General features: G+C 43.3%; 1 protein-coding gene across 1 annotated transcript in view; it reads left to right on the top strand.

Moving 5' to 3' along the window:
• lrp2a (low density lipoprotein receptor-related protein 2a) overlaps nucleotides 1–12,813 on the top strand; it is a 418,190-nt gene that overhangs the window by 392,681 nt on the left and 12,696 nt on the right. The window contains exons 73-74 of the mRNA XM_068035173.1: nucleotides 2,859–2,926; nucleotides 4,528–4,645. Coding sequence (XP_067891274.1) covers nucleotides 2,859–2,926; nucleotides 4,528–4,645 — 186 coding nt within the window. The remainder of the gene's footprint in view (nucleotides 1–2,858; nucleotides 2,927–4,527; nucleotides 4,646–12,813) is intronic.

Consider the following 12,813-nt stretch of genomic DNA (forward strand, 5'->3'; position numbering starts at 1 on the left):
AAGTGCTCATCTAAATACTTCTTAAATGTTGTAAGGGTTCCTGCCTCTACCACCATTTCAGGTAGTGTGTTCCAGATTCCAACCACCCTCTGGGTGAAAAAATGTTTCCTCAAATCCCCTCTAAACCTCCTGCCCCTTACCTTAAATCTATGCCTCCTAGTTATTGACCCCTCCGCTAGGGAAAAAGTCTCTTCCTATCTAACCTATCAATGCCCCTCATAATTTCGTATACCTCAATCATGTCCTCCCTCATCCTTCTCTGTTCTAAGGAAAACAACCCTAGCCTTTTCAGTCTCTCTTCATAACTGAAATGCTCCAGCCCAGGCAACATCCTGGTGAATCTCCTCTGAACCCTCTCCAGTGCAATCACATCCTTCCTATAGAGGGGTGCCCGGAACTGTGCACAGTACTCCAGCTGTGGCCTAACTAGCGTTTTATACAGCTCCATCATAACCTCCCTGCTCATATATTCTGTGCCTCGGCTAATAAAGGCAAGTATCCTATATGCCTTCCTAACCAGCTTATCTACATGTGCTGCTGCCTTCAGTGATCTATGGACAAGTACACCAAGGTCCCGCTGACCTTCTGTACTTCCGAGGGTCCTACCATCCATTGTATATTCCCTTGCCTTGTTAGTCCTCCCAAAATGCATCACCTCATACTTCTCAGGATTCAATTCCATTTGCCACTGCTCTGCCCATCTTACCAGCCCATCTATATCGTCCTGTAATCTAAAGCTTTCCTCATCACTATTTACGACACCACCAATTTTCATGTCATCTGCGAACTTACTTATCGTACCTCCTATATTCATGTCTAAATCATTAATGTACACTACAAACAGCAATGGTCCCAGCACCGATCCCTGTGGTACACCATTGGTCACAGGCTTCCACTCGCAAAAGCAACTCTCGACCATTACCTTCTCTTTCCTGCCACCAAGCCAATTTTGGATCCAATTTGCCAAATTGCCCTGGATCCCATGGGCTCTTCCCTTCTTAACCAATTTCCCATGCGGGACATTATCAAATGCCTTACTGAAGTCCATGTAGACTACATCAACTGCCTTACCCTCATCTACACATCTAGTCACCTCCTCGAAAAATTCAATCAAGTTAGTTAGACACGATCTCCCCCTGACAAAGCCATGCTGACTATCCCTGATTATTCCCTGCCTCTCCAAGTGGAGATTAATCCTGTCCCTCAGAATTTTTTCCAATAGTTTCCCAACCACTGATGTTAGACTCACTGGCCTGTAATTACCTGGTCTATCCTTGCTACCTTTCTTGAAGAATGATACCACATTTGCTGTCCTCCAGTCCTCTGGCATCTCTCCTATGGCCAGTGAGGATCTGAAAATTTGTGTCAGAGCTCCTGCTATCACCTCCCTTGCCTCACACAACAGCCTGATATATATCTCATCAGGGCCTGGGGATTTAACCACTTTTAAACCCGCTAAAGCATCTAATACTTCCTCCCTTTCAACGTTAATATGTTGAAGTATATCGCAATCCCCCTCCCTGATCTCTACACCTACATCGTCATTCTCCACAGTGAAAGCAGATGAAAAGTAATCATTTAAAAACTCACCTATGTTCTCCAGCTCCACACACACATTCGCCACTTTGGTCCCTAATGGGCCCTACTCTTTCCCTGGTTATCCTCTTGCCCTTAATATACTTATAAAACACCTTAGGATTTTCCTTTATATTGACCGCCAATATTTTTTCATGTCCCCTCTTCACTCTCCCAATTACTTTAAGTAGCCCCCTACACATTCTGTACTCCTCTAATGCCTCCACTGTTTTCAGTGCTCCAAATCTGCCACCAGCCTCCTTTTTCTTCCTGATCCAATACTCTATATCCCTTGACATCCAGGGTTCCCTGGACGTGATGGTCCTACCTTTGACCTTAATGAGAACATATCGGCCCTGAACTCTCACTATTTCTACTTTGAATGCCTCCCACTGGCCTGATGTAGACTTTCCTACAAGTAGCTGCTCCCAGTCCACTTTGGCCAGATCCTGTTTTATCAAATTGAAATCGGCCTTCCCCCAATTCAATACCTTTATTTCTAGCCGTCTTTGTCCTTTTCCATAACTACCTTAAATCTTAGAGTTATCGTCACTATCCCGGAAATGCACCCCCACTGATACTTCTACCATTTGTCCAGCTTCGTTCCCTAGGATTAGGTCCAGTACTGCCCCTTCTCTTGTAGGACTTTCTACGTACTGGCTCAAAAAGCTCTCCTGTATGCATTTTAAGAATTCCTCCCCCTTTCAGCCGTTTGCCCTAAGACTATCCCAGTTGATATTAGGTAAGTTGAAATCCCCTACTATTATTACCCTATTATTTTTACACCTGTCTGAGATTTGCCTACATACCTGTTCCTCTATCTCTCCCTGACTGTTTGGAGGCCTGAAGTACATGCCCAGCCAAGTGATTGCCCCCTTTTGTTCTTAAGTTCCACCCATATGGCCTCATTTGAGGAACCTTCTAAGATATCATCCCTCCTTACTGCAGTAATTGATTCCTTAGGAGTTAATCGTTAGGTATATATTTTCCCTACTCATTTTTTCTCTAACAAGTTCCTGTTATCTAAGATAATTTGTGCAGTAAGTTGTTAATGAGGTCCATGGCTGGAAATTACTATGATTAATAAACAGCAGGACTATTGATAAATGATTGTTAGAATTAAAACAAATTGGAACCATTGGAGCATGGTTTGATATGCTGCTAATGTTAATGCGATAGTCTGTGAAAAGTTAATTATCTAATTGGCTGGAATGAGATTGGCTAAATATTTCTCCTGTCGGAAAATAAAAAAATTGGAATGTTATCCTTTATGTTCCTTGCAGATGTCCTTATGGATATACAGGAAGCTACTGTCAGATTGGAAGATCCCAAGGACTGCCCCATTCAACAGGTACTTCTAAAAAGTTGAGAATCAATTAATTCGAAATTTCAGTAGCACAATACAACTGCTCTTTGTTTTCACTATATGACCACAGGACTTTATGATTTGGTCTCCCAGCAAAATAACTAATGATTCTCATGGGATCAGTTAGTCATTAAAAGGAAATATATGAATGATGATGGAAGATTTTTGCTGTTTACTTCTTGTGAAATGAAAGCTGTATTTATGATTTCGTTGCAAATGGTGAACAAAGTGAATCCCTCCTCTCAAATAACAATATAATCTTTTATGCTATAAAGAGCATCATTGGGATTTGTCAGAAATTACTTGTTTTCTTAGTTTATGCAATGTGTAGATTCCAGAGGTCTTGGGATCAGACATTTTGTGTAAAATCTTCCCTTTGAAGTATCATCAATTCTGATAAATTAACTTGTAGGAGACTTAGGGCTGAATTTTACCAGCCCCTTGACGCCATGAGTCATGGCGGGTGGGGGGCCCGTAAAATTCAGTGGGGAGAGGCCTGCCTCGACCCCCGACATTGAGAAGAGCCCACCGCATATTACTGATGGTGGGGGGTCCTCGGTGCAGCCCCCACCGCCAGGCGTCATCTTAATATTCAAATAAACAATAATGAGATGCAAATTGACCTACCTGCAGGCAGCGGCTGTCCCATGCCAATTTTACTGCTGCTCAACGCAGCTCGTGTGCCTTCGGAACTCCGTATGGAGTTCCGAAGCAAGAACCTGGTGGGGAGGGGGAGGAATAAAATTTTCAGGGCGGGAGGGGTGGGGAGTGCGGAAAACAATTTTTATTAGCTGTGAGGATGGTGGGAAGGGGTTGAGGATCAAAGGGAATAAATTTAGGGGGGTATGTTCGGGATACTAATAAGTTTATTATGGGGAGAGAGGGCATTTAATGTATAAATTACCCATTGAGGGATGGGTGACGTGATTTACAGTTGACATAACATTTTATTCTTATTTCCCAGAGATCGGGACTTTTAAAATTTTAAAATGTAACTGAACGGCTTGAAGCCCTTTAAAAATGGCACCGGCGCCTGCGCGATGGCACCGGACGCTGTTGTCGGGGACGTCATCGGGGGCGGCCACTCCACTCCCTCTATTTAAATCAGCCCCTGCGCGTAATATCATGGGGGCTGTGTGTCGGCACTTCCATGTCGGAAGGCCGCCGAGTTCAACGCGTGGAGCGTGGTGCATGAATAAAATCCAGCCCCTAATTGTTCCTTTAAGTGTTTCCAACATTTTGTCAAGTTGACCTCCCACTTTTTCATGTGCATTTATGTGGACAGTTGAGTTCATTCTATAAATATTTGCTTATCTACTAACCTGAATGAACAAGAATTATCTGTGAGCAGCTGAAATGGCAATAGTGGAGAAATAAAATGTCATGACATTTTTTTCATTAACATCCAAAGTAACTGAGCAAGTTGAATTCTTAAATTGTTGGGTAATTTCAGATATCAATGCTTAAAATATTCTAAAGAAGAAAGGCACAATCTGATCTTTAAGTGGTTGTCTGCTAATTGTATTTGATGGTCATTCATTGTGAAGAATCCAGGAATTTTTATATTCTTTTTGTTTGTGTTGCAGCAACGGCAGTCGTACTGACTATTATTATCATCCTACTTTTGGGAGCACTGGTTGTTGGAGCATTTCTGAATTACAGACGCACAGGCTCAATCCTGCCACCTTTTCCTAAGCTTTCAAGGTAACAATGCATTTACAGTTCTCTGTGAATTTACTGAAGCTGGGCAGGTTATACAGCAACAGGAATTGTCAAGCACAAGCAAGGTTATATTACCATTTAATAGCAAATTGCTTAATTAACTGGATACATATTGAGGGTTGCCAACCAGTGGATTGGAAAAAAGCTAATATAATGCGCTTATTCAAAAAGGGAGGGAGACAGAAAGTAGGAAATGAAAGACCAGTTAGTTTAACATCTGTCGTTGGGAAATGGTTAGAATCCATTATTAAGGAAGAAACAGGACATTTAGAAAGTCAAAACGCAATCCATCAGAGTCAGTATGGTTTTATGAAGGGTAAATTGTGTTTGACTAATTTGCTAGAGTTCTTCGAAGCTGTAACAAGTAAAGTGGATAATGGGGATCCTGTAGATGTAATATATCTGGACTTCCAGAAGGCATTTGATAAGATGCCACACAAAAGGTTAATTCACAAGGTAAGATCACATGGGGTTAGGGGCAATTTATTAGCTTGGATAGAGGATTGGCTAACCAACAGAAAACAGAGAGTCCGGATAAATGGGTCTTTTTCTGGCTGGCAAGATGTAACTAGTGGGTTGCCACAGGGTTCGGTCCTCGGGCCTCAACTATTTAAAATCAATATTAATGACTTGGATGCAGGGATAAAAGGTACTATAGCCAAATTTGCAGATGACACTAAAATAGGTGGGATAGTAAGTTGCAACAAAGAAATAAGAAATTTACAAATGGATATGGATAGGTTAGGTGAATGGGCCAAAATTTGGCAGATGGAGTTTAACGCAGCAAAGTGTGAGGGTTATCCATTTTCGTCGGAAGAATAGAAAGGCAAATTATTACCTAAATGGAGAGAAACTTCAGAGTGCTTCAGTGTAGAGGGATCTGGGTGTCCTCGTGCATGATTCGCTGAAAACTATTATGCAGGTACAGCAGGTAATAAGGAAGGCAAATGGAATTTTGGTATTTATTGCTAAAGGAATAGTTGCACTGGAGGCAGTTCAGAGGAGGTTCACTAGATTGATTCCAGAGGTGAGGGGTTTGTCTTATGAAGAGACATTGAGCAGTTTAGGCCTTTACTCTCTCTAAAAGTAGGGAAGTGTTGCTGCAACTGTACAAGGCATTAGTGAGACTGCACCTGGAATATTGCATACAGTTTTGGTCCCCTTACTTGAGGAGGGATGTAGTTGCACTGGAGGAAATTCAAAGGAGGTTCACTAGATTGATTCCTGAGATGAGGGGTTTGTCTTATGAAGAGAGATTGAGCAGTTTAGGCCTTTACTCTCCAGAGTTTAGAAGAATGAGAGGAGATCCAATTGAGGTATATAAGATGATTAAGGGGATTGACAAAGTAGACGTAGAGAGGATGTTTCCTCTGGTGGGGCAATCTAGAACGAGGTCATAGTTTTAGGATAAGGGGTAGCAGATTTAAAACAGAGATGAGGAGAAATTACTTCTCTGAAAGGATCATGAGTCTGTGGAATTCACTACCCCAGAGTGCGATGGATGCCAGGACATTGAGTAAATTTAAGGGGGAGATGGACAGATTTTTAATTAGTAATGGGTTGAAGGGTTATGGAGAACGGGCAGGAAAGTGGAGTTGAGGCCAAGATGAGATCAGCCATGATCGTATTGAATGCCGGTGCAGACTCGAGGGGCTGAATTGCCTACTCCTGCTCCTAGTTCTTATGTTCTTAAGGGTTCTTTATTAGCCTTTAAATAAGAGCTTCAACTGTTCAGATTCAGGGAGGTGGTGGCGTAGTGGTAATTTCACTGGACTAGTAACCCAGAGACCCAGGGTATTGCTCTGGGGACATGGGTTCAAATCCCACCACAGCAGAAGGTAGAATTTGAATTCAATTAATAAATCTGGAATTAAAAAGCTCGTCTAATGATGGCATATCATCTAATGATGGCCATGAAACCATTGTCGATTGTTGTAAAAACCCATCTGGTTCACTAATGTTCTTTAGGGAAGGAAATCTGCTGTCCTTACCTGGTCTGGCCTACATGTGACTCCAGATCCACAGCAATGTGGTTGACTCTTACATGCTCTCTGAAATGGTCTAACAAGCCACTCAGTTGTATCTAACCGCTACAAAGTCAATAAAAAGGAATGAAACCAGACGGACCACACGGCATCGACCTAGGCACCGGAAATGACAACAGCATAACCAGCCCTGTCGACGCTGCAAAGTCCTCCTTACTAACATCTGGGGGCTTGTGCCAAAGTTGGGAGAGCTGTCCCACAGACTAGTCAAGCAACAGCCTGACATAGTCATACTCACGGAATCATACCTGACAGACAATGTCCCAGACTTTGCCATCACCATCCCCGGGTATGTCCTGTCCCACCGGCAGGACAGACCCAGCAGAGGTGGCGGCACAGTGGTATACAGTAGGGAGGGAGTTGCCCTGGGAATCCTTAACATCGACTCTGGACCCCATGAAGTCTCATGGCATCAGGTCAAACATGGACAAGGAAACCTCCTGCTGATTACCACCTACCGCCCTCCCTCAGCTGATGAGTCAGTACTCCTCCATGTTGAACAGCACCTGGAGGAAGCACTGAGGGTGGCAAGGGCACAGAATGTACTCTGGGTGGGGGACTTCAATGTCCATCACCAAGAGTGGCTTGGTAGCACCACTACTGACCGCGCTGGCTGAGTCCTAAAGGACATATCTACTAGGCTGGTTATGCGGCAGGTGGTGAGGGAACCAACAAGAGGGGAAAACATACTTGACCTCGTCCTCACCAGTTTGCCTGCCGCAGATGCATCTGTCCATTACAGTATTGGTAGCAGTGACCACCATACAGTCGTTGTGGAGATGAAGACCCACCTTCACATTGAGGATACCCTCCTTCGTGTTGTGTGGCACTACCACCGTGCTGAATGGGATAGATTTCGAACAGATCTAGCAATGCAAAACTGGGCATCCATGAGGCACTGTGGGCCATCAGCAGCAGAATTGTACTCAACCACAATCTGTAACCTCATGGCCTGGCATATCCCCCACTCTACCATTACCATCAAGCCAGGAGACCAACCCTGTTTCAATGAAGAGTGCAGGAGAGCATGCCAGGAGCAGCAACAGGCATACCTCAAAATGAGGTGTCAAGCTGGTGAAGCTACAACACCGGACTATCTGCATGCCAAACTGCATAAGCAGCATGCGATAGACAGAGCTAAGCGATCCCATAACCAATGGATCAGATCTAAGCTCTGCTGTCCTACCACATCCAGTCATGAATGGTGGTGGACAATTAAACAACTAACTGCAGGAGGTGGATCCACAATTATCCCCATCCTCAATTTTGGGGGAGCCCAGCACATCAGTGCGAAAGATAAGGCTGAAGCATTTGCAACAATCTTCAGCCAGAAGTGCCGAATTGATGATCCATCTCGGCCTCCTCCTGAAGTCCCCAGCATCACAGATGCCAGATTCAGCCAATTCAGCCACTCTGCATGATATCAAGAAACGACTGAAGGCACTGGATACTGCAAAGGCTATGGGCCCTGACAATATTTCGGCAATAGCACTGAAGACCTGTGCTCCAGAACTTGCTGCACCCTTAGCCAAGCTGTTTCGGTACAGCTACAACACTGGCATCTACCCTGCAATGTGGAAAATTGCCCAGGTATGTCCTGTACACACAAAGCAGGACATGTCAGCAAGGGGCAGCACAATGGCACAAGGGTTAGCACCGCAGCCTCACAGCTCCAGTGACCCGGGTTCAATTCTGGGTACTACCTGTGTGGAGTTTGCAGGTTCTCCCTGTGACTGCGTGGGTTTTCGCTGGGTGCTCCGGTTTCCTCCCACAGCCAAAGACTTGCAGGTTGATAGGTAAATTGGCCATTATAAATTGCCCCTAGTATAGGTAGGTGGTAGGGGAATATAGGGAAGGTGGGGATGTGGTAGGAATATGGGATTAGTGTATAAATGGGTGGTTGATAGTCGGCACAGACTCGGTGGGCCGAAGGGCCTGTTTCAGTGCTGTATCTCTAAATAAGACATCAAGGCAGCATTTGACTGAGTATGGCATCATGGAGCCTTAGCAAAACTGAGGTCTATGGGAATCGGGGGAAAACGCTCTGCTGGTTGGAGTCATACCTAGTGCAAAGGAAAATGGTGTGGTTGTTGGAGGTCAATCATCTGAGCTCCAGGACATCACTGCATGAGTTCCTCAGGGTAGTATCCTAGGCCCAACCATCTTCAGCTGCTTCATCAATGACCTTCCTTCAGTCATAAGATCAGAAGTGGGGATGTTTGCTGATGATTACGCAATGTTCAGCACCATTCGTAACTCCTCAGATACCAAAGCAGTCCATGTAGAAATGCAGCAAGGCTTGGATAATATCCAGGCTTGGGCTGATAAGTGGCAAGTAACATTCACGCCACACAAGTGCCAGGCAATGACCAACTCCATCAAGAGAGAATCTAACCATCCCCCCTTGACATTCAGTGGCATTCCCATTGCTGAATCCCCCACTATCAACATCCTAGGGGCTACCATTGACCAGAAACTGAACTGTAGTAGCCATATAAATACTGTGGCTACAACAGCAGGTCAGAGACTAGGAATCCTGTGGCGAGTAACTCACCTCCTGACTCCCCAACGCCTATCCACCATCTACAAGGCACAAGTCAGGAGTGTGATGGAATACTCTCCACTTGCCTGGAATGGTGCAGCTCCAACAACACTCAACAAGTTCGACACCATCCAGGACAAAGCAGCCCGCTTGATTGGTACCCCATCTACAAACATTCACTCCCTCCATCACTGACGCACAGTGGCAGCAGTGTGTACCATCAACAAGATACACTGCAGCAACGCACCAAGGCTCCTTAGACAGCACCTTCCAAACCCGTGACCACTACCAACTAGAAGGACAAGGGCAGCAAATGCATGGGAACACCACAATCTGCAAGTTCCCCTCCAAGTCACACACCATCCTGACATGGAACTGTATTGCCATTCCTTCACTGTTGCTGGGTCAAAATCCTGGAACTCCCTTCCTAACAGCACTGTGGGTATACCTACCCCACATGGACTGCAGCAGTTCAAGAAGCAGCTCACCACCACCTTCTCAAGGGCAATTGGGGATGGGCAATAAATGCTGGCCTGGCCAGTGATGCCCACATCCCATGAATGAATTAAAAAAATGTATTTATTATAAGTACATATGCATCTTGTTCATGGCTTTTTCATAGCAATAATATGTTTTCCTCCTTCAATCAGCAAACATAGCTATAAGAACTAGGAACAGGAGTAGGCCATTCCGCCCTTCGAGCCTGCTCTGCCAGTCAATGAAATCTATTTCAACACCATTTTCCTGTGCTATCCCCATATCCCTTGATGTTTTTAATATGTAGAAATCTATAGATCTCAGTCTTTAACATACTCAATTACTGAGCCTCCACAGGCCTCTGGGGCAGAAAATTCCAAAGATTCACCACACTCTGAATTAAGAAATTCCTCCTCATCTCAGTCCTAAATAGCCTGACCCTTATTTTGAGATTGTGTTCCCTGGTTCCAGACTCCCCAGCCAGGGGGAACATCCTTCCTGCATCTATCCTGTCGAGCCATGTAAGAATTTTGTATATTTGAATGAGATCACCTCTTATTCTTCTAAACTCCAGAAAATAAAGGCCCAGTCTATTTAATCTTTCCTCATAACAATCCCTCCATCCCAGGAATTAATTTGTTGAACCTTAGTTGCACCCCCTCTATGGCAAGTATATCTTTCCTTATGTAAGGAGGTCAAAACTGCACACAGTACTCCAGGTGCATTCTCACCAAGGCTGTATATAATTGCAGTAAGATATCTTTACTCCCATACTCAAATCCTCTTGTAATAAAGGCCAACATTCTATTTGCCCCTTAATTGCTTACATGGTAGCTTTCAGTGACTCATGAACAAGGACCCCCAAGTTCCTTTGAAGTTCAACACTTCCCAGCCTCTTACCATTTCAGAAATACTCCACATGTCTGTTTTTCCTACCAAAGAGGGTAACCTCACATTTCTCCACATTGTATGCCATCTGCCAAATTTTTGCCCGCTCGCTTAGCCTCTCCAAGTCCCCTTGAAGCATCTTTGCATCCTCCTCAGAGCTCACACTTCCACCTTGTTTCGTGTCATCTGCAAACTTGGAAATATTACATTTAATCCCCACATCCATATCTTTGATATAAATTGTGAATAGCTGGGGCCCAAGGACTGATCCTTGCAGTACCCCACTAGTCACAGCCTGCCAACCTGAAAATAACCCATTTATTCCTACTCTCTGTTTTTTTTCCATTAACCAGTTCTCAATCCATGCCAGTATATTCCAACCAATCCCACATGTTCTAATTTTGTCAGGACCTTATCAAAAGCTTTCTGAAAACTTAAATACGATATCTGCCAGGCCCCCTTTAGCTATTCTGCTGATTACATCCTCAAAAAACTCCAACAGGTTTGTTAAACATGATTTCCCTTTCATAAGTCCATGTTGACTCTGCCCAATCCTACCATTACTTTCTAAGTGTCCAGTTATCACATCCTTCACTATAGATTCGAGCATTTTCCCTACAACTGATATTGGACCAACAGGTCTGTAGTTCCTTGTTTTCTCGCTCCCTCCTTTCTTAAATAGTGGGGTTACAATTGCCACATTCCAACCTGCAGGAGCCATTCCAGAGTCTATAGAAGTTATTAAAGATGACCATCTCAATAGCCACCTCTTTTAACACTCTGGGATGTAGATCTTCAGGTCCAGGGGATTTATCTACTTTAAGTCCCATTATTTTCTCTAGTACTTTTTTTTAACCAATATTAATATCTTGCAGTTCCTTGTTTACATTAGTCCCTTGATTCTCCATTATTTCTGGGAGGTTTTAGTATTTTCCTCTGTGAAGACAGACATGAAAGTATTTGTTTAGTTTCTGTGCTATTTCCTTATACCCATTATAAATTCTCCTGACTCAGCTTGTAATGGATCCACATCTGTTTTTGCTAATCTTTTCCTTTTTACATACTTATAGAAGCTTTTATTGTCCGTTTTTATATTTCTTGCTAGTTTACTCCCATATTCTATTTTCCCTTTCATAATCTTTTTCTTGGTCCTCCTTTGCAGAATTCTAAAATGCTTCCAGTCCTAGACTTACAATTTTTTTGTTGGCAACTTTATACGCTTCTTCCTTTGATCTAATACAATCTTTGATTTCTTTCATTCGCCACAGTTGAAACACTTTCTTTGCTGGGCTTTTGTGAATTAAAGGAACGTATTTTTGTTGTAAACTATGTATTAGTTCTTTAAATGTTAGCCATTGCCTCTATATTGTCATACCTTTTAATGTAGTTTCCCAATCCACCAAAGCCAATTTGCCCCTCATACCTTCATAATTTCCTTTGCTTAGATTTAAGACCCGAGTTTCTGATTGAACAACATCACCTTCAAACTTAATGTAAAATTCTATCGTATTATGGTCACTCTTTCCTAAAGGCTGCTTTACAATAAGATTATTAACTAGCCCTTTTTCATTGCACAGTACTAGATCTAAAATAGCCCGTTCCCCAGTTTGTTCCTCAATGTACTGCTCTAGAAAACCATCTTGCATACATTCATAGAATTCGTCCTCCACAATATTAGTACTAATTAGGTTTACCCAGCCTATATGTAGATTGAACCCTCCCCCCCCCCCCACCATGATTACAGTATTACCCTTGTTACACGCACCTTTAATTTCCTGATTTATACTGTGATTTACATTACCACTGCTGTTGGTACCCTATAAACAAACTCACACTGTTTTTTTCTGCCCCTCACTGTTTCTTAATTTCACCCAAACTGATAGTACATCTTGATCTTTAGAACTAAGGTCATCTCTCATTACAGTACTAATGCCTTCATTAATTAACAGAGCTATCCCACTACCTTTTCCCACCTTCCTGTCCTTCTTGAATGTCACGTACCCTTGGATATTCAGGTCCCAGATTTAATTACCTTGTAGCCATATGTCTGTAATGGCTATCAGGTCATACATATGAATTTCTATTTGAGCTATTTTATTGTGAATACTGTGGGCATTCAGATTTAGAACCCTTAATTCATTTTTTTTTTACTGTTTTTGTGATTCAGATGAAGTCCCTCCCAACAGTACAGCTCCCCA

Source organism: Heterodontus francisci, chromosome 7, assembly GCF_036365525.1.
Source record: "Heterodontus francisci isolate sHetFra1 chromosome 7, sHetFra1.hap1, whole genome shotgun sequence".
NCBI lineage: Eukaryota > Metazoa > Chordata > Chondrichthyes > Heterodontiformes > Heterodontidae > Heterodontus > Heterodontus francisci.